The following is a 24,950-nucleotide window of genomic DNA, read 5'->3' as shown; positions in this document are numbered from 1 at the left end:
TCACAGCCCAAAACTCTACAGAGCCACAGCCCAGAAATCTACAGAGCCACAGCCCAGAACTCTATAGAGCCACAGCTCAAAACTCTATAGAGCCACAGCCCAAAACTCTATAGAGCCACAGCCCAGAAATCTACAGAGCCACAGCCCAGAACTCTATAGAGCCACAGCCCCAAAATCTATAGAGCCACAGCCCAAAAATCTATAGAGCCACAGCCCAAAACTCTATAGAGCCACAGCCCAAAACTCTATAGAGCCACAGCCCAGGGCCCAGATTCACAAAACAAGCTTCTTAAGCTTCTTAAGAAAAAAATGAAAAAAGTTCATAAGATAGTTCGTAAGTGCATATCCTCAACAATATCTTAAGATTTAATGATTTTCTTAGGAACTTCTCAAATATCTTCTTACAAATCTTCTTAAGATGTTTGTTGCTAGGCAACCGTTTTAGCTAGCAGTCTAGCAGGCAATGGCAATTATGTTAGCATATTTCTTACTGAGATTACTGTTCTAAAACATGTTCTTGGGTTTAAAATAATCAATACTGAGACTTTCAGTAGAAGATTGTGAGTGAATTAAACATGTTCAATAGCTTTCATGAGCTTTTTCTCTCACTGCCCCTGAGTTTAAGATGAGGGTTTATTTATCATGGATTTAAGAATATTTCCAAGGACTTTATTTTCAAGAATCACATTTCTTCTTAACTTTTTGCTTAAAAGAAATTGCACAAGAAAATGTCCTATAACCTTTTTGATGAATAGTAACTTTACTTAACTTTCTTCTTACATCTATAGTTAAGGAATAAAATGGTAGTTAAGAAGACATTTCTTCTTAAGAAGGTTTTGTGAATCTGGGCCCAGAACTCTACAGAGCCAGAACCCAGAATTCTACAGAGCCAGAACCCAGAACTCTACAGAGCCAGAACCCAGAAGTCTACAGAGCCAAAACCCAGAATTCTACAGAGCCAGAACCCAGAACTCTACAGAGCCAGGACCCAGAACTCTACAGAGCCAGAACCCAGAACTCTACAGAGCCAAAACCCAGAATTCTACAGAGCCAAAACCCAGAATTCTACAGAGCCAGAACCCAGAACTCTACAGAGCCAAGACTCAGAACTCTACAGAGCCAGTCTCTTCTGTTTATATTTAGGGGGCAGTCTCTCCTGTTTATATTCAGGGGGCAGTCTCTCCAGTTGTTTATGTTTAGGGGGCAGTCTCTCCTGTTGTTTATATTCAGGGGGCAGTCTCTCCTGTTATTTATATTCAGGGGGTAGTCTCTCCAGTTGTTTATGTTTAGGGGGCAGTCTCTCCTGTTGTTTATATTCAGGGGGCAGTCTCTCCTGTTATTTATATTCAGGGGGCAGTCTCTCCTGTTGTTTATAATCAGGTGTCAGTCTCTCCTGTTCTTTATAATCAGGGGCAGTCTCTCCTGTTGTTTATAATCAGGGGCAGTCTCTCCTGTTGTTTATAATCAGGGGCAGTCTCTCCTGTTGTTTATATTAAGGGGCAGTCTCTCCTGTTGTTTATAATCAGGGGCAGTCTCTCCTGTTGTTTATAATCAGGGGGCAGTCTCTCCTGTTGTTTATAATCAGGGGCAGTCTCTCCAGTTGTTTATGTTCAGGGGCAGTCTCTCCTGTTGTTTATAATCAGGGGCAGTCTCTCCTGTTGTTTATATTCAGGGGCAGTCTCTCCTGTTGTTTATAATCAGGTGTCAGTCTCTCCTGTTGTTTATAAGGGGCAGTCTCTCCTGTTGTTTATAATCAGGGGCAGTCTCTCCTGTTATTTATAATCAGGGGCAGTGTCTCCTGTTGTTTATAATCAGGGGCAGTCTCTCCTGTTGTTTATAAACAGGTGGCAGTCTCTCCTGTTGTTTATAATCAGGGGTCAGTCTCTCCTGTTGTTTATAATCAGGGGTCAGTCTCTCCTGTTGTTTATAATCAGGTGTCAGTCTCTCCTGTTGTTTATAATCAGGGGTCAGTCTCTCCTGTTGTTTATAATCAGGGGTCAGTCTCTCCTGTTGTTTATAATCAGGGGTCAGTCTCTCCTGTTGTTTATAATCAGGGGCAGTCTCTCCTGTTGTTTATAATCAGGGGTCAGTCTCTCCTGTTGTTTATAATCAGGGGTCAGTCTCTCCTGTTGTTTATAATCAGGGGCAGTCTCTCCTGTTGTTTATAATCAGGGGTCAGTCTCTCCTGTTGTTTATAATCAGGGGTCAGTCTCTCCTGTTGTTTATAATCAGGGGTAGTCTCTCCTGTTGTTTATATTCAGGGGGCAGTCTCTCCTGTTGTTTATAATCAAGGGCAGTCTCTCCTGTTGTTTATAATCAGGGGCAGTCTCTCCTGTTGTTTATAATCAGGGGCAGTCTCTCCTGTTGTTTATAATCAGGTGTCAGTCTCTCCTGTTGTTTATATTTAGGGGGCAGTCTCTCCTGTTGTTTATAATCAAGGGCAGTCTCTCCTGTTGTTTATAATCAGGGGCAGTCTCTCCTGTTGTTTATAATCAGGGGCAGTCTCTCCTGTTGTTTATAATCAGGGGCAGTCTCTCCTGTTGTTTATATTCAGGGGGCAGTCTCTCCTGTTGTTTATAATCAAGGGCAGTCTCTCCTGTTGTTTATAATCAGGGGCAGTCTCTCCTGTTGTTTATAATCAGGGGCAGTCTCTCCTCTTGTTTATAATCAGGTGTCAGTCTCTCCTGTTGTTTATAATCAGGGGTCAGTCTCTCCTGTTGTTTTTAATCAGGGGCAGTCTCTCATGTTGTTTATATTTAGGGGGCAGTCTCTCCTGTTTATATTTAGGGGGCAGTCTCTCCTGTTGTTTATAATCAGGGGCAGTCTCTCCTGTTGTTTATATTAAGGAGGCAGTCTTTCCTGTTGTTTATATTCAGGGGGCAGTCTCTCCTGTTGTTTATAATCAGGGGCAGTCTCTCCTGTTGTTTATAATCAGGGGCAGTTTCTCCTGTTTATATTTAGAGGGCAGTCTCTCCTGTTGTTTATATTTAGGGGGCAGTCTCTCCTGTTGTTTATAATCAGGGGCAGTCTCTCCTGTTGTTTATATTCAGGGGGCAGTCTCTCCTGTTGTTTATATTCAGGGGGCAGTCTCTCCTGTTGTTTATATTCAGGGGGCAGTCTCTCCTGTTGTTTATAATCAGGGGCAGTCTCTCCTGTTGTTTATATTTAGGGGGCAGTCTCTCCTGTTTATATTCAGGGGGCAGTCTCTCCTGTTGTTTATATTTAGGGGGCAGTCTCTCCTGTTGTTTATATTTAGGGGGCAGTCTCTCCTGTTGTTTATATTTAGGGGGCCGTCTCTGCTGTTGTTTATAATCAGGGGCAGTCTCTCCTGTTGTTTATAATCAGGGGCAGTCTCTCCTGTTGTTTATAATCAGGGGCAGTCTCTCCTGTTGTTTATAATCAGGGGCAGTCTCTCCTGTTTATATTTAGAGGGCAGTCTCTCCTGTTGTTTATATTTAGGGGGCAGTCTCTCCTGTTGTTTATAATCAGGGGCAGTCTCTCCTGTTTATATTTAGGGGGCAGTCTCTCCTGTTGTTTATAATCAGGGGCAGTCTCTCCTGTTTATATTTAGGGGGCAGTCTCTCCTGTTGTTTATAATCAGGGGCAGTCTCTCCTGTTTATATTTAGGGGTCAGTCTCTCCTGTTGATTATAATCAGGGGCAGTCTCTCCTGTTGTTTATAATCAGGGGCAGTCTCTCCTGTTTATATTTAGAGGGCAGTCTCTCCTGTTGTTTATATTTAGGGGGCAGTCTCTCCTGTTGTTTATATTCAGGGGCAGTCTCTCCTGTTGTTTATATTTAGGGGCAGTCTCTCCTGTTGTTTATATTTAGGGGCAGTCTCTCCTGTTGTTTATAATCAGGGGCAGTCTCTCCTGTTTATATTTAGGGGGCAGTCTCTCCTGTTGTTTATAATCAGGGGCAGTCTCTCCTGTTTATATTTAGGGGGCAGTCTCTCCTGTTTATAATCAGGGGCAGTCTCTCCTGTTTATATTTAGGGGTCAGTATCTCCTGTTGTTTATAATCAGGGGCAGTCTCTCCTGTTGTTTATATTTAGGGGGCAGTCTCTCCTGTTTATATTTAAGGGGCAGTCTCTCCTGTTGTTTATAATCAGGGGTCAGTCTCTCCTGTTGTTTATATTTAGGGGGCAGTCTCTCCTGTTGTTTATATTCAGGGGGCAGTCTCTCCTGTTGTTTATATTTAGGGGGCAGTCTCTCCTGTTGTTTATATTTAGGGGCAGTCTCTCCTGTTGTTTATATTTAGGGGGCAGTCTCTGCTGTTGTTTATAATCAGGGGCAGTCTCTCCTGTTGTTTATAATCAGGGGCAGTCTCTCCTGTTGTTTATAATCAGGGGCAGTCTCTCCTGTTTATATTTAGGGGGCAGTCTCTCCTGTTGTTTATAATCAGGGGCAGTCTCTCCTGTTTATATTTAGGGGGCAGTCTCTCCTGTTGTTTATAATCAGGGGCAGTCTCTCCTGTTTATATTTAGGGGTCAGTATCTCCTGTTGTTTATAATCAGGGGCAGTCTCTCCTGTTGTTTATATTTAGGGGCAGTCTCTCCTGTTTATATTTAGGGGCAGTCTCTCCTGTTGTTTATAATCAGGGGCAGTCTCTCCTGTTGTTTATATTTAGGGGCAGTCTCTCCTGTTGTTTATATTTAGGGGCAGTCTCTCCTGTTGTTTATATTTAGGGGCAGTCTCTCCTGTTGTTTATATTTAGGGGGCAGTCTCTCCTGTTGTTTATAATCAGGGGCAGTCTCTCCTGTTTATATTTAGGGGGCAGTCTCTCCTGTTTATAATCAGGGGCAGTCTCTCCTGTTTATATTTAGGGGTCAGTATCTCCTGTTGTTTATAATCAGGGGCAGTCTCTCCTGTTGTTTATATTTAGGGGCAGTCTCTCCTGTTTATATTTAAGGGGCAGTCTCTCCTGTTGTTTATAATCAGGGGTCAGTCTCTCCTGTTGTTTATATTTAGGGGGCAGTCTCTCCTGTTGTTTATATTCAGGGGGCAGTCTCTCCTGTTGTTTATATTTAGGGGCAGTCTCTCCTGTTGTTTATATTTAGGGGCAGTCTCTCCTGTTGTTTATATTTAGGGGGCAGTCTCTGCTGTTGTTTATAATCAGGGGCAGTCTCTCCTGTTGTTTATAATCAGGGGCAGTCTCTCCTGTTGTTTATAATCAGGGGCAGTCTCTCCTGTTTATATTTAGAGGGCAGTCTCTCCTGTTGTTTATATTTAGGGGGCAGTCTCTCCTGTTGTTTATAATCAGGGGCAGTCTCTCCTGTTGTTTATATTTAGGGGCAGTCTCTCCTGTTGTTTATAATCAGGGGCAGTCTCTCCTGTTTATATTTAGGGGGCAGTCTCTCCTGTTGTTTATAATCAGGGGCAGTCTCTCCTGTTTATATTTAGGGGGCAGTCTCTCCTGTTGTTTATAATCAGGGGCAGTCTCTCCTGTTTATATTTAGGGGTCAGTATCTCCTGTTGTTTATAATCAGGGGCAGTCTCTCCTGTTGTTTATATTTAGGGGGCAGTCTCTCCTGTTTATATTTAGGGGGCAGTCTCTCCTGTTGTTTATAATCAGGGGCAGTCTCTCCTGTTGTTTATATTAAGGGGGCAGTCTCTCCTGTTGTTTATATTTAGGGGCAGTCTCTCCTGTTGTTTATATTTAGGGGGCAGTCTCTGCTGTTGTTTATAATCAGGGGCAGTCTCTCCTGTTGTTTATAATCAGGGGCAGTCTCTCCTGTTGTTTATAATCAGGGGCAGTCTCTCCTGTTTATATTTAGAGGGCAGTCTCTCCTGTTGTTTATATTTAGGGGGCAGTCTCTCCTGTTGTTTATAATCAGGGGCAGTCTCTCCTGTTTATATTTAGGGTGCAGTCTCTCCTGTTGTTTATAATCAGGGGTCAGTCTCTCCTGTTGTTTATATTTAGGGGGCAGTCTCTCCTGTTGTTTATATTCAGGGGGCAGTCTCTCCTGTTGTTTATATTTAGGGGGCAGTCTCTCCTGTTGTTTATATTTAGGGGCAGTCTCTCCTGTTGTTTATATTTAGGGGGCAGTCTCTGCTGTTGTTTATAATCAGGGGCAGTCTCTCCTGTTGTTTATAATCAGGGGCAGTCTCTCCTGTTGTTTATAATCAGGGGCAGTCTCTCCTGTTTATATTTAGGGGGCAGTCTCTCCTGTTGTTTATAATCAGGGGCAGTCTCTCCTGTTTATATTTAGGGGGCAGTCTCTCCTGTTGTTTATAATCAGGGGCAGTCTCTCCTGTTTATATTTAGGGGTCAGTATCTCCTGTTGTTTATAATCAGGGGCAGTCTCTCCTGTTGTTTATATTTAGGGGGCAGTCTCTCCTGTTTATATTTAGGGGGCAGTCTCTCCTGTTGTTTATAATCAGGGGCAGTCTCTCCTGTTGTTTATATTTAGGGGGCAGTCTCTCCTGTTGTTTATATTCAGGGGGCAGTCTCTCCTGTTGTTTATATTTAGGGGGCAGTCTCTCCTGTTGTTTATATTTAGGGGGCAGTCTCTCCTGTTGTTTATAATCAGGGGCAGTCTCTCCTGTTTATATTTAGGGGGCAGTCTCTCCTGTTTATATTTAGGGGTCAGTATCTCCTGTTGTTTATAATCAGGGGCAGTCTCTCCTGTTGTTTATATTTAGGGGGCAGTCTCTCCTGTTTATATTTAGGGGCAGTCTCTCCTGTTGTTTATAATCAGGGGTCAGTCTCTCCTGTTGTTTATATTTAGGGGGCAGTCTCTCCTGTTGTTTATATTCAGGGGGCAGTCTCTCCTGTTGTTTATATTCAGGGGGCAGTCTCTCCTGTTGTTTATATTTAGGGGCAGTCTCTCCTGTTGTTTATATTTAGGGGGCAGTCTCTGCTGTTGTTTATAATCAGGGGCAGTCTCTCCTGTTGTTTATAATCAGGGGCAGTCTCTCCTGTTGTTTATAATCAGGGGCAGTCTCTCCTGTTTATATTTAGAGGGCAGTCTCTCCTGTTGTTTATATTTAGGGGGCAGTCTCTCCTGTTGTTTATAATCAGGGGCAGTCTCTCCTGTTTATATTTAGGGTGCAGTCTCTCCTGTTGTTTATAATCAGGGGCAGTCTCTCCTGTTTATATTTAGGGGGCAGTCTCTCCTGTTGTTTATAATCAGGGGCAGTCTCTCCTGTTTATATTTAGGGGTCAGTATCTCCTGTTGTTTATAATCAGGGGCAGTCTCTCCTGTTGTTTATATTTAGGGGGCAGTCTCTCCTGTTTATATTTAGGGGGCAGTCTCTCCTGTTGTTTATAATCAGGGGCAGTCTCTCCTGTTGTTTATATTTAGGGGGCAGTCTCTCCTGTTTATATTTAGGGGGCAGTCTCTCCTGTTGTTTATAATCAGGGGCAGTCTCTCCTGTTGTTTATATTCAGGGGGCAGTCTCTCCTGTTGTTTATATTTAGGAGGCAGTCTCTCCTGTTGTTTATATTTAGGGGGCAGTCTCTCCTGTTGTTTATATTTAGGGGGCAGTCTCTGCTGTTGTTTATAATCAGGGGCAGTCTCTCCTGTTGTTTATAATCAGGGGCAGTCTCTCCTGTTGTTTATAATCAGGGGCAGTCTCTCCTTGTTTATATTTAGAGGGCAGTCTCTCCTGTTGTTTATAATTAGGGGCAGTCTCTCCTGTTGTTTATAATCAGGGGCAGTCTCTCCTGTTTATATTTAGGGGGCAGTCTCTCCTGTTGTTTATAATCAGGGGCAGTCTCTCCTGTTTATATTTAGGGGTCAGTATCTCCTGTTGTTTATAATCAGGGGCAGTCTCTCCTGTTGTTTATATTTAGGGGGCAGTCTCTCCTGTTTATATTTAGGGGGCAGTCTCTCCTGTTGTTTATAATCAGGGGCAGTCTCTCCTGTTGTTTATATTTAGGGGGCAGTCTCTCCTGTTGTTTATAATCAGGGGCAGTCTCTCCTGTTTATATTTAGGGGTCAGTCTCTGCTGTTGTTTATAATCAGGGGCAGTCTCTCCTGTTGTTTATATTTAGGGGGCAGTCTCTCCTGTTGTTTATATTTAGGGGGCAGTCTCTTCTGTTGTTTATAATCAGGGGCAGTCTCTCCTGTTGTTTATAATTAGGGGCAGTCTCTCCTGTTGTTTATAATCAGGGGCAGTCTCTCCTGTTGTTTATATTCAGGGGGCAGTCTCTCCTGTTGTTTATAATCAAGGGCAGTCTCTCCTGTTGTTTACTCCTTTACTCTGTTAGACGTTAAATCCTTTACTCTGTCAGACGTTAAATCCTTTACTCTGTCAGACGTTAAATCCTTTACTCTGTCAGACGTTAAATCCTTTACTCTGTCAGACGTTAAATCCTTTACTCTGTCAGACGTTAAATCCTTTACTCTGTCAGACGTTAAATCCTTTACTCTGTCAGACGTTAAATCCTTTACTCTGTCAGATGTTAAATCCTTTACTCTGTTAGACGTTAAATCTAGATGAGTGTCTCAGTGTTTTAAAATGTTCTGCAGTCTGAACATCTGTGATAATACTGTTGATCCCAGTCTAGTAAATGTGGTTTGTTATGACGCCTGTATTTCAAAAACAAGATTAAATGTTCTCCTCGATTTAAAGACGGAAAAGAATTCAGCGGTGCTAAACGTCAGAGACGCGTTTTGCAAATTTACAAGGCATGTGTTTTTATTTCCATTCAGGCTTATTTCAGTTGGAGCTGACAACTTCACAGATCGAGTCTTGGTGATGTTAGGTCATTTGACAGTTGATTTGTCAAATGGCAAGAGAGAAATACAGTGGTACAACATATAGAAGCTGTATCTCCATGATTAAAAGCAGAACCAGACGGGACAGCAGCCCAGTTAAATCCTTGACTTATGCCATACTTTGGAAATTATTATTTACTTTCAGTGCTTTTATTTCAGTTTCATTTGAATTCCATTCCAATACTGCATTATGTATTTTGCTAATGTACAACACGCCCACGATAAGTGCCTGAGGGTTAATTGTAGCAGAATACTGAAATGCATACAGTACGTCCTCTTCATTGTTACACTGCGTTTTCTGTCTGTTTTCATAGAGAGAGTGTAAAGCCTGGAGGAGAGGTCCCTTGCTGTTATATCCCATGGCAACATGGTAGTTCATGTTCACATATAGTTAATGGTTAACCTATAGGTTCCATAGGGCTCTGGTCAAAAGTGGTGCACTTTGTAGGGAATAGGGTGCCATTTGGGAAGCAACCAGTATTTACATGTTGACTGTAATGGTGGTGGGTATTTACAGAGGAGCATTTTGTCATTCAATATTTATCAACATACGAACTGCATCTATTAATAGAAGAATGTATTAAAGTAAAGCAGATTATGAGGAGTTTATATTTCTAAAGCCCAAATCCATCTCTCCTGGTCGGTGGCACCGTTCCATTCTGACTGAGTCTGTGTCCAAAATGGATCTCTATTCTCTATTTATAGTGCAGTTCTACTAACCGGGGCTCATAGGGCGCTGGTCAAAAGTAGCACACTACATAGGGACTATAGTGTGCTATTTGGGTCGCAAGTCTGATTATACAACAAGACAACCAACAGCACATTATCAATCTGATAGTGTGTGAGTGGTGTACTGAAGACCTGGCTGTTCCCAGCGGGGTGTGGGTTCTCTCCTCTCTCATCTCTCCTCTCTCTGTCAGTCCGTTTGTCACCAGCTGATTTCCACACGCTATGACCTGGTCCTGTATGACTCAGTTGGTAGAACAAGGCGTTTGCAACGGCACGGTTGTGTGTTCGATTCCCGGTGGGGGGGGAAACCAATATATAAAATGCACGTACACGATCTCTGTAAGTGGCTTTGGATGAAAACGTCTGCTAAATTCGATATATTACGCCCTGAATGCAGCCAGAGACAGACGTCTCGCTGCTCCATGATGATATCAGGCTCTCCTCTGGTCTTTGAGAGCGTGAAGATGACTTTATGACAGCGTGATCCATAGAAGTAGAATCAGAATAGAAAATAGATGGTATTGATCTATGATGGGGTGTTCTGTCGTCTCAAGGCCTCCTCTCATCTCAGACTTTCATCAATAGCTGCTGCTATCTCCTCAGAAGAATAATCTTTCGGATCAGAGACTTTCTCGACTACTTTCATAGAGTGCGTCCGGAATCGCACCCTATTCCCTATATATAGTGCACTATATTTGACAGGAGCCCTATGGGTCATGGTTAAAAGTTGTGCACTATATAGGGAATAGGTTGCCACTTGGAATGCAGAAACACTCCCGTCACTGTGACAGTCAGTCTTTCATAGGTAGTCCTATTAGCCTGACGTGGGAGTTGTGTTAAATTGGGTCAATCAGATCACACAGCGGTGGTATTCATGATCCTTGAAGAGACCTCCTACAGAGCACAGAGTAGTCTCAGTGGAATTAAGGAGATTAACAACACATGCCAAATGGTACCCTATTCTCTATATATAGGGCCCTATAGTCCCCTGGTCAAACATAGTGCACACTGGGTAAAGAATGCCATTTGGGATGCGGAACTAAGCCTGTTCATGGTTCTCTATGGTGTAGTCAGCAGGCTGTTTTCACATCAAGCCCTAAACGCTGGACTGGAGCTTCTTCTGAATGAGCATAATAAACGTGTCCCGGCTGTAATCTGGTATTACTGATATCCACTCTTGAGCTTTTTTTATTGTTCTGCATTGCTTTTACTGTCTGTGAATAGTGTGAAATAATTGGATGGCTGATAATTGAATGTGGGGGTATAAATGTGGGGGTATAAATGTGAATGTGGGGGTATAACAATGTATTGTTATACCCCCACATTAAAACATATTACAATTTAACACATACTATAGAATTCGGCAGTAAACTGTAATATACTATAGAATACTATACTACACACTGTAGTATCCCTCGATCATGTGTAGTACTTACTATAAAATGTTGCAGTATACTGTAGAATACTATAGTAAATACTACAGTAATGTCCGCAAAAAGACTACAGTCCTCAAAAACATTACCCTTTTTTTTTAACTATAGTAAATACTACAGTATTTCATTTACATACAACCTGCCCATTCGCTTCCCCCATAATGCAGTTTGTGCCATCCATAAGTGAGAAACCTACATGTCAAGTACAGACCATATAATATGTTACCTACAGGTTCTAGAAAAGAGCAGAATCTCTGTCCTCTCCATTCTGACCCCAGTCCTGCCTACCTACAGGGTGAAACTAAATATTAGGACAGTGTTCTTAATGTTTTTTACCCTCAGTGATAAGGGCAGTATATATTGAATGGGGTATAATTTGACACTCAGCCATTCCATTGAACATACCGTATCCCAGACCTTGAATGCATGGCTGTTTTATTCCTATTGTGGGTTGATTGCTTAGCAGTCCACACACCACTTTAAACAATTGTACAACATTAGCAAACTTCGTACAATTTAATGTTTTGATTGTTATCATGAAGTTGAAATATGTTGACTTTTGTGGAAACATTTTGTATCTCCACATTGTGGTGTGTTTTTTGTTGTTGTTGTTGCTGGGTTTTTGTAGTGATTGTTATAAAATTCCTAATTTGCATTATACATGTCTGTTCCAGCCTTTTGACAACAGACAAAAAGAAACAAAATACATATTCATAAAAGACAGGCAGACAAGCAGCTGGATTAACTGAGCTCGGGTAATTTTCATCAACCCTTGGCTAATTCCAAACACAATTAACCTTTCCAAACAAACTGCACTTATCAGGGAGAATTCAGCAGGCAGACGGGATGGGTGGAATATAAAAGAGACCGTTGCGTTTTGCAAAATGAACCTGAAGCTGTGTTGACATTTGTAAAAAAAATTTTTTTTAAATGATCTGCTTTGAAAGAAACTCTGCAATCAATATGTTGTCGTTATTGTAAATAATAATAATTATAATGTATTCTAAATGACTTGCCTGGTTAAATAAAGGGAAAATAAAAATCTACTGTAGATAATGAAGTTGATGTGATGCAGTATCTTTAGTTATAATCAGTTATAAAGGTAACTTAACTTAATGAGTTGTCTCAACTTGGCATACAGATGGATTGCTACCACGCTGTTTCTGATACAGTTTTGAATATGTTTGATTTTTATTTATTTTATTTATTATTATCGCCATTATCTGAGGCCAACGACGACAGCTAGTCTTACTGGGGTCTGACACATCACCCAAAAGACATTACAGACAAAACACTTTGGAATTGACATACATTTAAAACATGGACGTGCACTGTGTGTGTGTCTATCAAAGTTTTGTCTCAAACATAATATCCGTTAACAAGGCAACTGCCCTATCCTACATAGACCTGGCCTGACTAGATCTGAGCCAGTAGCTCTGAGCCAGTAGATATGAGTCAGTAGATATGAGCCAGTAGGTATGAACCAGTAGTTATGAGCCAGTAGATATGAGCCAGTAGATATGAACCAATAGATATGAGCCAGTAGGTATGAGCCAGTAGTTATGAGCCAGTAGATATGAGCCAGTAGATATGAGTCTGTAGATATGAGCCTGTATATATGAGCTAGTAGATATGAGCCAGTAGATATGAGCCAGTAGATATGAGCCAGTAGATATGGGCTAGTAGATATGAGCCAGTTGATATGAGCCAGTAGATATGAACCAGTAGATATGAGCCAGTAGATATGAGCCTGTAGATATGAGCCAGTAGCTGAAACACAAAGTGTGCATACTAATTAGCACCATTTTCCCTTTGTACCCTGGTCTAAAGTAGTGAACTATATAGGTATAAGGTGCTCTTTGGGATAAATCCAGGGTGCTAGAGAGTTAACTGATGTGACCACTCCACCGGCTGTCCCAGGAGCTTCACACACAGTGCCGGCCGACTGGGTTTCATGTAGTGGGGCTGCCTTTGTGCCGACTCACTACCCAAGCCCATCCCTTACCAGTAGCCTGGTCCCAGATCTGTCTGTTTGTGTGTTTCTGTCTGGATAACTCCTATGGTTATTGTCACGCCATGTACAACCGAGGGTCCCGTGCAACCTGGGGCCTAACCCATGGGATCCTAACCCTAACCCTGTAACTAACCCTGTCCCTATTGTTTGACCTGCAGGATATGTCTGGTAACTAACCCTGTCCCTATTGTTTGACCTGCAGGATATGTCTGGTAACTAACCCTGTCCCTGTTGTTTGACCTGCAGGATATGTCTGGTAACTAACCCTGTCCCTGTTGTTTGACCTGCAGGATATGTCTGGTAACTAACCCTGTCCCTGTTGTTTGACCTGCAGGATATGTCTGGTAACTAACCCTGTCCCTGTTGTTTGACCTGCAGGATATGTCTGGTAACTAACCCTGTCCCTGTTGTTTGACCTGCAGGATATGTCTGGTAACTAACCCTGTCCCTGTTGTTTGACCTGCAGGATATGTCTGGTAACTAACCCTGTCCCTGTTGTTTGACCTGCAGGATATGTCTGGTAACTAACCCTGTCCCTGTTGTTTGACCTGCAGGATCCACTGCCACCTGGGAGGGCCTGATGGGACCCATGCTGCCAGCCCAGTTTGCCCGGATGACATCACTGTCAGCGCCAGGTGTTGCTCTCATGACTGGAGACTGGAGACCCCACTCAACATCAGGTTAGGCCCTGTCAATCAATCAATCAATCAATCAATCAATCAATCATCAGGGTGGATATGTCAGTCAGTCAATCAATCAATTCATCTATCAATTAATACACGGTTTCATGTTTTTAACCATACTGTATATTCATGTATTTATGAAAATATTGTACCGCATAATACACTCGTAGAGGCTCATTTTGTATCCATCAGACTGAATAGTTGGTGCTGCAGAATATATTTGACCATAACACAACCCTTGAACTTCTCAAAATATGTCATCATTGTAATAAACGTTCCTCCTGTTACAGTAGGAGAACAGACCTACTGTACCGTGGGCCTCATATCATTGTAATAAACGTACCTCCTGTTACAGTAGGAGAACAGACCTACTGTACCGTGGGCTTCATATCATTGTAATAAACGTTCCTCCTGTTACAGTAGGAGAACAGACCTACTGTACCGTGGGCTTCATATCATTGTAATAAACGTTCCTCCTGTTACAGTAGGAGAACAGACCTACTGTACCGTGGGCTTCATATCATTGTAATAAACGTTCCTCCTGTTACAGTAGGAGAACAGACCTACTGTACCGTGGGCTTCATATCATTGTAATAAACGTACCTCCTGTTACAGTAGGAGAACAGACCTACTGTACCGTGGGCTTCATATCATTGTAATAAACGAACCTCCTGTTACAGTAGGAGAACAGACCTACTGTACCGTGGGCTTCATATCATTGTAATAAACGTTCCTCCTGTTACAGTAGGAGAACAGACCTACTGTACCGTGAGCTTCATATGCCTTTATATCTTTGTTTCAGGGAGGTTGTCATCTCAACATCAAAATGCTTTTATGTATCTTTCATCATTCCTCATGTCTGGATAAAGGCTGAACCAATCTGTCCATCATTGATTTAAAGTGTACCATGTAAAGAGATGAAATGTATCACTGTGATGTGACAGACAGCACCTCCTTCACTCCGGGGTGGCAGGTAGCCTAGTGGTTAGAGGCAGGTAGCCTAGTGGTTAGAGCAGGTAGTCTAGTGGTTAGAGCAGGTAGCCTAGTGGTTAGAGCAGGTAGCCTAGTGGTTAGAGCAAGTAGCCTAGTGGTTAGAGCAGGTAGCCAAGTGGTTAGAGGCAGGTAGCCAAGTGGTTAGAGGCAGGTAGCCTAGTGGTTAGAGCAGGTAGCATAGTGGTTAGAGGCAGGTAGCCTAGTGGTTAGAGCCAGGTAGCCTAGTGGTTAGAGCCGGTAGCCTAGTGGTTAGAGCAGGTAGCCTAGTGGTTAGAGCAGGTAGCCTAGTGGTTAGAGCAGGCAGCCTAGTGGTTAGAGCAGGCAGCCTAGTGGTTAGAGCAGGCAGCCTAGTGGTTAGAGCAGGCAGCCTAGTGGTTAGAGCAGGTAGCCTAGTGGTTAGAGCAGGTAGCCAAGTGGTTAGAGGCAGGTAGCCAAGTGGTTAGAGGCAGGTAGCCAAGTGGTTAGAGGCAGGTAGCCTAGTGGTTAGAGGCAGGTAGCCTAGTGGTTAGAGGCAGGTAGCCTAGTGGTTAGAGGCAGGTAGCCTAGTGGTTAGAGTCAGGTAGCCCAGTGGTTAGAGCCAGGTAGCCTAGTGGTTAGAGCAGGTAGCCTAGTGGTTAGAGCCAGGTAGCCTAGTGGTTAGAGCCAGGTAGCCTAGTGGTTAGAGCAGGTAGCCTAGTGGTTAGAGCAGGTAGCCTAGTGGTTAGAGCAGGTAGCCAAGTGGTTAGAGGCAGGTAGCCAAGTGGTTAGAGGCAGGTAGCCTAGTGGTTAGAGGCAGGTAGCCTAGTGGTTAGAGCAGGTAGCCTAGTGGTTAGAGTCAGGTAGCCCAGTGGTTAGAGCCAGGTAGCCTAGTGGTTAGAGCAGGTAGCCTAGTGGTTAGAGCCAGGTAGCCAAGTGGTTAGAGCAGGTAGCCTAGTGGTTAGAGGCAGGTAGCCTAGTGGTTAGAGCCAGGTAGCCTAGTGGTTAGAGCCGGTAGCCTAGTGGTTAGAGCAGGTAGCCTAGTGGTTAGAGCAGGTAGCCTAGTGGTTAGAGCAGGTAGCCTAGTGGTTAGAGCAGGCAGCCTAGTGGTTAGAGCAGGCAGCCTAGTGGTTAGAGCAGGCAGCCTAGTGGTTAGAGCAGGCAGCCTAGTGGTTAGAGCAGGTAGCCAAGTGGTTAGAGGCAGGTAGCCAAGTGGTTAGAGGCAGGTAGCCTAGTGGTTAGAGGCAGGTAGCCTAGTGGTTAGAGCAGGTAGCCTAGTGGTTAGAGTCAGGTAGCCCAGTGGTTAGAGCCAGGTAGCCTAGTGGTTAGAGCAGGTAGCCTAGTGGTTAGAGCCAGGTAGCCTAGTGGTTAGAGCCAGGTAGCCTAGTGGTTAGAGCAGGTAGCCTAGTGGTTAGAGCAGGTAGCCTAGTGGTTAGAGCAGGTAGCCAAGTGGTTAGAGGCAGGTAGCCAAGTGGTTAGAGGCAGGTAGCCTAGTGGTTAGAGGCAGGTAGCCTAGTGGTTAGAGCAGGTAGCCTAGTGGTTAGAGTCAGGTAGCCCAGTGGTTAGAGCCAGGTAGCCTAGTGGTTAGAGCAGGTAGCCTAGTGGTTAGAGCCAGGTAGCCTAGTGGTTAGAGCAGGTAGCCTAGTGGTTAGAGCCAGGTAGCCTAGTGGTTAGAGCCAGGTAGCCTAGTGGTTAGAGCAGGTAGCCAAGTGGTTAGAGGCAGGTAGCCTAGTGGTTAGAGCAGGTAGCCTAGTGGTTAGAGCCAGGTAGCCTAGTGGTTAGAGCCAGGTAGCCTAGTGGTTAGAGCCAGGTAGCCTAGTGGTTAGAGCCAGGTAGCCTAGTGGTTAGAGCCAGGTAGCCTAGTGGTTAGAGCAGGTAGCCTAGTGGTTAGAGCAGGTAGCCTAGTGGTTAGAGCCAGGTAGCCTAGTGGTTAGAGCAGGTAGCCTAGTGGTTAGAGCAGGTAGACTGGTGGTTAGAGCAGGTAGCCTAGTGCTTAGAGGTTTGGACTAGTAACCAAAAGGTTGCTAGATCGAATCGCAGAGCTGACAAGGTAAAAATCTGTCGTTCTGCCCCTCAACAAGGCAGTTAACCCACTGTTCCTAGGCCGTCATTGAAAATAAGAATATGTTCTTAACTGCCTTGCCTAGTTAAATAAAGGTCAAATAAAATAAATAAATAAAATTAAATAAATTATTAATTATTAAATAAATAAATAGCCATTGCTCTGTGTTGTGACAGACGGCACCTCCTTCAGTCCACTCTCAGTCAAATAAACATATCTCCCATGAGTACATACATCTCCCATGAGTACTGTAGAAATAGGTTGTGTGTGCGTGCGTGTCTCAGACTAGTAAGGTCTCAGATCATCTCAGTATACATTATTACATCTGTTTGTTCATCATCTACAATCCTTGAGTGCAACATTTTAACATTTTAACATGTTTGAGCAAGTGGAAAGTGCTGTAACACACAATTTATTTTACACACACACACACACACACACACACACACACACACACACCACCACCAACAACAACAACAACAACTCCCAGTTCACGGAAGAAAGGAAGGACTCATGGAAGCATATTTTGGTGCCAATAGCTTTAATATTTCCCAGGCTTCCTCTTGTCATCTCTCTTCATCTTGATGTCAGCTTCACTTGACTGCCTTCTGAAAGCCACAGGAGAATTACCCGTCTCAGACGGGAAACTAGGGCTTTGTTTCCTACCAAGCTGAGATGAGGGAGCATTTGTATTTTTGAAGAGATCCTAACGTTATACACTCTTTCTATGACACAGACTGACCAGGTGAATCCAGGTGAACGCTATAATCCCTTATTCAATGTCATTTATTGATGTCAAATCCACTTCCAATCAGTGTAGATGAAAGGGAGGAGACAGGTTAAAGAAGGATTTTTACACCTTGAGACAATTGAGACATGGATTGTGTGTGTGCCAATCAGTGGGTGAATGGGCAGGAACAAATATTTAAGTGCCTTTGAATGGGGTACGGTAGTAGGTTCCAGGAGCACCGGGTTTGAGTCACAGGAGGTTGGTGGAACCTTAATTGGGGAGGACAGGCTCATGGTAATGGCTGGAGCGGAATTGGTGGAATGATATCCAACACATGGTTTCTATGTGTTTGATGCCATTTCATTTGAACCGTTCAAGCCATTATTCGGAGCCGTCCTCCCTTCAGCAGCCTCCGCTGGTTTGAGTGTGTCAAGAACTACAACGCTGCTGAGTTTTTCACACTCAAAAGACATGCCACCACCCAAAGGACACTAGGGTGGCTGGAGTCTCTACTGGAGACTCCAGCCACCCTAGTCATAGACTGTTCTCTCTGCTACCGCACAGGAAGCGGTACCGGAGCACCAAGTCTAGGTCCAAGAAGGCTTCTAAACAGCTTCTTCCCCCAAGCCATAAGACTCCTGAACATATAATCAAATGGCTACCCAGGCTATTTGCATTGCCCCCCCCCCCCCCCTTTTACACCGCTGCTACTCTCTGTTGTTATCATCTCTGCATAGCCACTTTAACTCTACCTACATGTACATATTACCTCAATTACCTCGACTAACCGGTGCCCCCGCACATTGACTCTGTACCAGTACCCCCTGTATATAATCTCGCTTTTGTTATTTTACTGCTGCTCTTTAATTATTTGTTACTTTTATTTCTTATTCTTATGGTTTTTTTTACTGCATTGTTGGTTAGGGGCTCGTAAGTAAGCATTTCACTTTAAGGTATTCGCATGTGACTAATAACATTTGATTTGATTTGATTTGATCCAGCCAACTTGACACAACTGAGGGAAGCATTGGAGTCATCATGGGCCAACATCCCTGTGGAATGCTTTCGAGAGTCTTGTAGAGTCCATGCGCTGATGAATTGAAGCAGTTCTGAAGGCAAAAGGGGGTGCAACTCAATATTAGGAACAGTGTTTACCTCTATGCTCTTACCATAGACATCTTTATGTTGCATATCTCTATGCTCGTACTATAGATCACTCTAAACTACATATCTCTATGCTCGTACTATAGATCACTCTAAACTGCATATCTCTATGCTCGTACTATAGATCACTCTAAACTGCATATCTCTATGCTCGTACTATAGATCACTCTAAACTGCATATCTCTATGCTCATACTATAGATAACTCTATACTGCATATATCTATGCTCGTACTATAGATCACTCTAAACTGCATATCTCTATGCTTGTACTATAGATAACTCTATACTTCATATTCATTTGTTAGTCTCATTCCTTACTATGTTTAGTGTTTAGTAAATATTGACACAACTGGAACACAGGTAGTGGCAGAATCCAATTTGTTCACCTTTTAGACTACCCATTGTGTATTTTCCTTCATTATAGCTCTCCTCTCTGTGTGTGTGTGTGTGTGTGTGTGTGTGTGTGTGTGTGTGTGTGTGTGTGTGTGTGTGTGTGTGTGTGTGTGTGTGTGTGTGTGTGTGTGTGTGTGTGTGTGTGTGTGTGTGCGCGCGACTCCTAATTAGATTGCAGAGAACTGGTATTGATTTTGCTATTGTGCTCCATCAATATTCACACCGCCATCAGGCTGCAATAAATATCCCTGATTTGTTATGTCCCAGCTGCAGTACATTCAATAACATATCTGTGTAAGATATTAACATCAGTTCAACATTACCGCTGTATCCCTGAAAGGAATGTGGAAGATTCTAACATCAGTTCAACATTACCGCTGTATCCCTGAAAGGAATGTAGAAGATATGAACATCAGTTCAACATTTCCGCTGTATCCCTGAAAGGAATGTGGCAGATATTAACATCAGTTCAACATTTCCGCTGTATCCCTGAAAGGAATGTAGAAGATACTAACATCAGTTCAACATTACTGCTGTATCCCTGAAAGAAATGTAGAAGATATGAACATCAGTTCAACATTTCCGCTGTATCCCTGAAAGGAATGTAGAAGATACTAACATCAGTTCAACATTTCCGCAGTATCCCTGAAAGGAATGTGGAAGATATGAATATTAGTTCAACATTACCGCTGTATCCCTGAAAGGAATGTGGAAGATTCTAACATCAGTTCAACATTACCGCTGTATCCCTGAAAGGAATGTGGCAGATTCTAACATCAGTTCAACATTTCCGCAGTATCCCTGAAAGGAATGTGGAAGATATGAATATTAGTTCAACATTACCGCTGTATCCCTGAAAGGAATGTGGCAGATTCTAACATCAGTTCAACATTTCCGCAGTATCCCTGAAAGGAATGTGGAAGATATGAATATTAGTTCAACATTACCGCTGTATCCCTGAAAGGAATGTGGACGATATGAACATCAGTTCAACATTACTGCTGTATCCCTGAAAGGAATGTGGAAGATATGAACATCAGTTCAACATTACCGCTGTATCCCTGAAAGGAATGTGGCAGATTCTAACATCAGTTCAACATTTCCGCAGTATCCCTGAAAGGAATGTGGAAGATATGAATATTAGTTCAACATTACCGCTGTATCCCTGAAAGGAATGTGGACGATATGAACATCAGTTCAACATTACTGCTGTATCCCTGAAAGGAATGTGGAAGATATGAACATCAGTTCAACATTACCGCTGTATCCCTGACAGGAATGTGGAAGATTCTACCATCAGTTCAACATTACCGCTGTATCCCTGAAAGGAATGTAGAAGATATGAACATCAGTTCAACATTACCGCTGTATCCCTGAAAGGAATGTGGACGATATGAACATCAGTTCAACATTACTGCTGTATCCCTGAAAGGAATGTGGAAGATTCTAACATCAGTTCAACATTACCGCTGTATCCCTGAAAGGAATGTAGAAGATATGAACATCAGTTCAACATTACCGCTGTATCCCTGAAAGGAATGTGGAAGATTCTAACATCAGTTCAACATTTCCGCTGTATCCCTGAAAGGAATGTGGAAGATTCTAACATCAGTTCAACATTACCGCTGTATCCCTGAAAGGAATGTGGAAGATTCTAACATCAGTTCAACATTTCTGCTGTATCCCTGAAAGGAATGTAGAAGATACTAACATCAGTTCAACATTACCGCTGTATGCCTGAAAGGAATGTAGAAGATATGAACATCAGTTCAACATTTCCGCTGTATCCCTGAAAGCAATGTGGAAGATTCTAACATCAGTTCTACATTTCCGCAGTATCCCTGAAAGGAATGTGGAAGATATGAATATTAGTTCAACATTACCGCTGTATCCCTGAAAGGAATGTGGACGATATGAACATCAGTTCAACATTACTGCTGTATCCCTGAAAGGAATGTGGAAGATATGAACATCAGTTCAACATTACCGCTGTATCCCTGACAGGAATGTGGAAGATTCTACCATCAGTTCAACATTACCGCTGTATCCCTGAAAGGAATGTAGAAGATATGAACATCAGTTCAACATTACCGCTGTATCCCTGAAAGGAATGTGGACGATATGAACATCAGTTCAACATTACTGCTGTATCCCTGAAAGGAATGTGGAAGATTCTAACATCAGTTCAACATTACCGCTGTATCCCTGAAAGGAATGTAGAAGATATGAACATCAGTTCAACATTTCCGCTGTATCCCTGAAAGGAATGCGGAAGATTCTAACATCAGTTCAACATTTCCGCTGTATCCCTGAAAGGAATGTATAAGATATGAACACCAGTTCAACATTACTGCTGTATCCCTGAAAGGAATGTGGAAGATTCTAACATCAGTTCAACATTTCCGCTGTATCCCTGAAAGGAATGTGGAAGATTCTAACATCAGTTCAACATTACCGCTGTATCCCTGAAAGGAATGTGGAAGATACTAACATCAGTTTAACACAGTCGTGCCCAAAAGTTTTGAGAATGACACAAATATACATTTTCACAAAGTCTGCTGCCTCAGTTTGTATGATGGCAATTTGCATATACTCCAGAATGTTATGAAGAGTGATCAGATGAATTGCAATTAATTGCAAAGTCCCTTTTTGCCATGCAAATTAACTGAATCCCCAAAAACATTTCCACTGCATTTCAGCCCTGCCACAAAAGGACCAGCTGACATCATGTCAGTGATTCTCTCGTTAACACAGGTGTGCTTCAAAAGGAGGGTGGTGCTTGGAATCATTGTTCTTCCTCTGTCAACCATGGTTACCTGCATGGAAACACGTGCCGTCATCATTGCTTTGCACAAAAAGGGCTTCAAAGGTAAGGATATTGCTGCCAGTAAGATTGCACCTAAATCAACCATTAATCGGATCATCAAGAACTTCAAGGAGAGCGGTTCAATTGTTGTGAAGAAGGCTTCAGGGCTCCCAAGAAAGTCCAGCAAGCGCCAGGACCGTCTCCTAAAGTTGATTCAGCTGCGGGATCGGGGCACCACCAGTACAGAGCTTGCTCAGGAATGGCAGCAGGCAGGTGTCAGTGCATCTGCACGCACAGTGAGGCGAAGACTTTTGGAGGATGGCCTGCTGTCAAGAAGGGCAGCAAAGAAGCCACTTCTTTCCAGGAAAAACAACAGGGACAGACTGATATTCTGCAAAATGTACAGGGATTGGACTGCTGAGGACTGGGGTAAAGTCATTTTCTCTAATGAATCCCCTTTCCGATTGTTTGGGGCATCCAGAAAAAAGCTTGTCTGGAGAAGACAAGGTGAGCGCTACCATCAGTCCTGTGTCATGCCAACAGTAAAGCATCCTGAGACCATTCATGTGTGGGGTTGCTTCTCAGCCAAGGGAGTGGGCTCACTCACAATTTTGTGTGTGTGTGGTACCAACACATCCTCTGAGAGCAACTTCTCCCAACCATCCTGGAACAGTTTGGTGATGAACAATGCCTTTTCCAGCATGATGGAGCACCTTGCCATAAGGCAAAAGTGGGTCGGGAACTAAGTGGCTCAGGGAACAAAACATCGATATTTTGGGTCCATGGCCAGGAAACTCCCCAGACCTTAATCCCATTGAGAACTTGTGGTCAATCCTCAAGAGGTGGGTGGACAAACAAAAACCCACAAATTCTGACAAACTCCAAGCATTGATTATGCAAGAATGGGCTGCCATCAGTCAGGATGTGGCCCAGAAGTTAATTGACAGCATGCCAGGGCGGATTGCAGAGGTCTTGAAAAAGAAGGGTCAACACTGCAAATACTGACTGTTTGCATCAACTTCATGTAATTGTCAATAAAAGCCTTTGACACTTATGAAATGCTTGTAATTATACTTCAGTATTCCATAGTAACATCTGACAAAAATATCTAAAGACACTGAAGCAGCAAACTTTGTGGAAATTAATATTTGTGTCATTCTCAAAACTTTTGGCCACGACTGTACTCTAAGGCAGAGGCAGTAAAGCTTTTGTTGGTATTAAATAGTTACAGCTGCAGTTATTTCAGAGGCACTTGACTTGATAGTTTTCACAGATATTCGTCTGCTATTTAATAGACATATACTCCTATAATTGGTTACTAACTTGGTACCAAACTCAGCCTTGTTGTGCATTTTGTATTGAATCCCCAAAAGATTAAGAAGTAATTTGTATAATTGCAACATTTTCCACCTGGTAATTTTCCACAAGATAAAAATGCTACCATTATTCCAACAAAGAGAGTATGTGCGTGTGTGTGTGTGTTTAAAATGAAAGTGTTGACACAGACAGTAATGTAAAACATTTGACACAGACAGTAATGTAAAACATTTGACACAGACAGTAATGTAGAACATTTGACACAGACAGTAATGTAAAACATTTGACACAGACAGTAATGTAGAACATTTGACACAGACAGTAATGTAGAACATTTGACACAGACAGTAATGTAGAACATTTGACACAGACAGTAATGTAAAACATTTGACACAGACAGTAATGTAGAACATTTGACACAGACAGTAATGTAGAACATTTGACACAGACAGTAATGTAAAACATTTGACACAGACAGTAATGTAGAACATTTGACACAGACAGTAATGTAGAACATTTGACACAGACAGTAATGTAGAACATTTGACACAGACAGTAATGTAGAACATTTGACACAGACAGTAATGTAAAACATTTGACACAGACAGTAATGTAGAATGTCTGAATAATCTTCGGCCGCTACTCCACTAACTGTTATCACCATCATCATCACCATCACCATCATCACCATCATCATCACCATCATCACCATCACATCACCATCATCACCATCATCACCATCATCATCATCACCACCACCATCATCACCATCACCATCATCACCATCATCATCACCATCATCATCACCATCACCATCATCATCACCATCATCATCACCATCATCACCATCATCATCACCATCATCACCATCATTATCATCCAGTACCTGAGTCCGTCTGTCTGCTTGATCTTCTTGTGTTCTGCACTCCTCTCAACCTCCAGCTGTAAAGACCTGCCTGGGAGGACAGGACAAGTCATCCACAACTAGGTTGATGTGATGTACCTCAGCTAACTGGTGCCCCCGCACATTGACTCTGTACCGCCCCCCATATATATTGTTATATTTTAATGCTCCTCTTTAATTGCTTGTTACTTTTATCTCTTGCTCTTATCTGTATTTTTTTTAACTGTGCTGTCGGTTAGGGGCTCGTAAGTAAGCATTTCACTGTAAGGTCTACACCTGTTGTATTCAGCATTTCACTGTAAGGTCTACACCTGTTGTATTCAGCATTTCACTGTAAGGTCTACTACACCTGTTGTATTCAGCATTTCACTGTAAGGTCTACTACACCTGTTGTATTCAGCATTTCACTGTAAGGTCTACACCTGTTGTATTCAGCATTTCACTGTAAGGTCTACTACACCTGTTGTATTCAGCATTTCACTGTAAGGTCTACTACACCTGTTGTATTCAGCATTTCACTGTAAGGTCTACTACACCTGTTGTATTCAGCATTTCACTGTAAGGTCTACACCTGTTGTATTCAGCATTTCACTGTGAGGTCTACTACACCTGTTGTATTCAGCATTTCACTGTGAGGTCTACTACACCTGTTGTATTCAGCATTTCACTGTAAGGTCTACACCTGTTGTATTCAGCATTTCACTGTAAGGTCTACACCTGTTGTATTCAGCATTTCACTGTAAGGTCTACTACACCTGTTGTATTCAGCATTTCACTGTAAGGTCTACTACACCTGTTGTATTCAGCATTTCACTGTAAGGTCTACTACACCTGTTGTATTCAGCATTTCACTGTAAGGTCTACTACACCTGTTGTATTCAGCATTTCACTGTAAGGTCTACACCTGTTGTATTCAGCATTTCACTGTAAGGTCTACACCTGTTGTATTCGGCGCAAATGACCAATAACATTTGATTTGATGTGATGTGGCTCCTGAGCATATACTTTGAGTTGATTACTCAGCTGCAAATTCCATTGAGAT

At 42.7% G+C, this 24,950-nt stretch overlaps 1 protein-coding gene across 3 annotated transcripts in view; it reads left to right on the top strand.

The window, feature by feature from the left end:
• LOC106594748 (transcription elongation regulator 1-like protein) overlaps positions 1-24,950 on the top strand; it is a 317,178-nt gene that overhangs the window by 275,788 nt on the left and 16,440 nt on the right. For all 3 annotated transcript variants that reach the window (XM_045687592.1, XM_045687593.1, XM_045687589.1), the window contains exon 6: positions 13,455-13,580. In XM_045687592.1, coding sequence (XP_045543548.1) covers positions 13,455-13,580 — 126 coding nt within the window. The remainder of the gene's footprint in view (positions 1-13,454; positions 13,581-24,950) is intronic.

The sequence above is a fragment of the Salmo salar genome, chromosome ssa01 (genome assembly GCF_905237065.1).
Source record: "Salmo salar chromosome ssa01, Ssal_v3.1, whole genome shotgun sequence".
NCBI lineage: Eukaryota > Metazoa > Chordata > Actinopteri > Salmoniformes > Salmonidae > Salmo > Salmo salar.
Note: the sequence above shows the minus strand (reverse complement) of the source record. Positions and strands in the feature narration are given on the sequence as shown.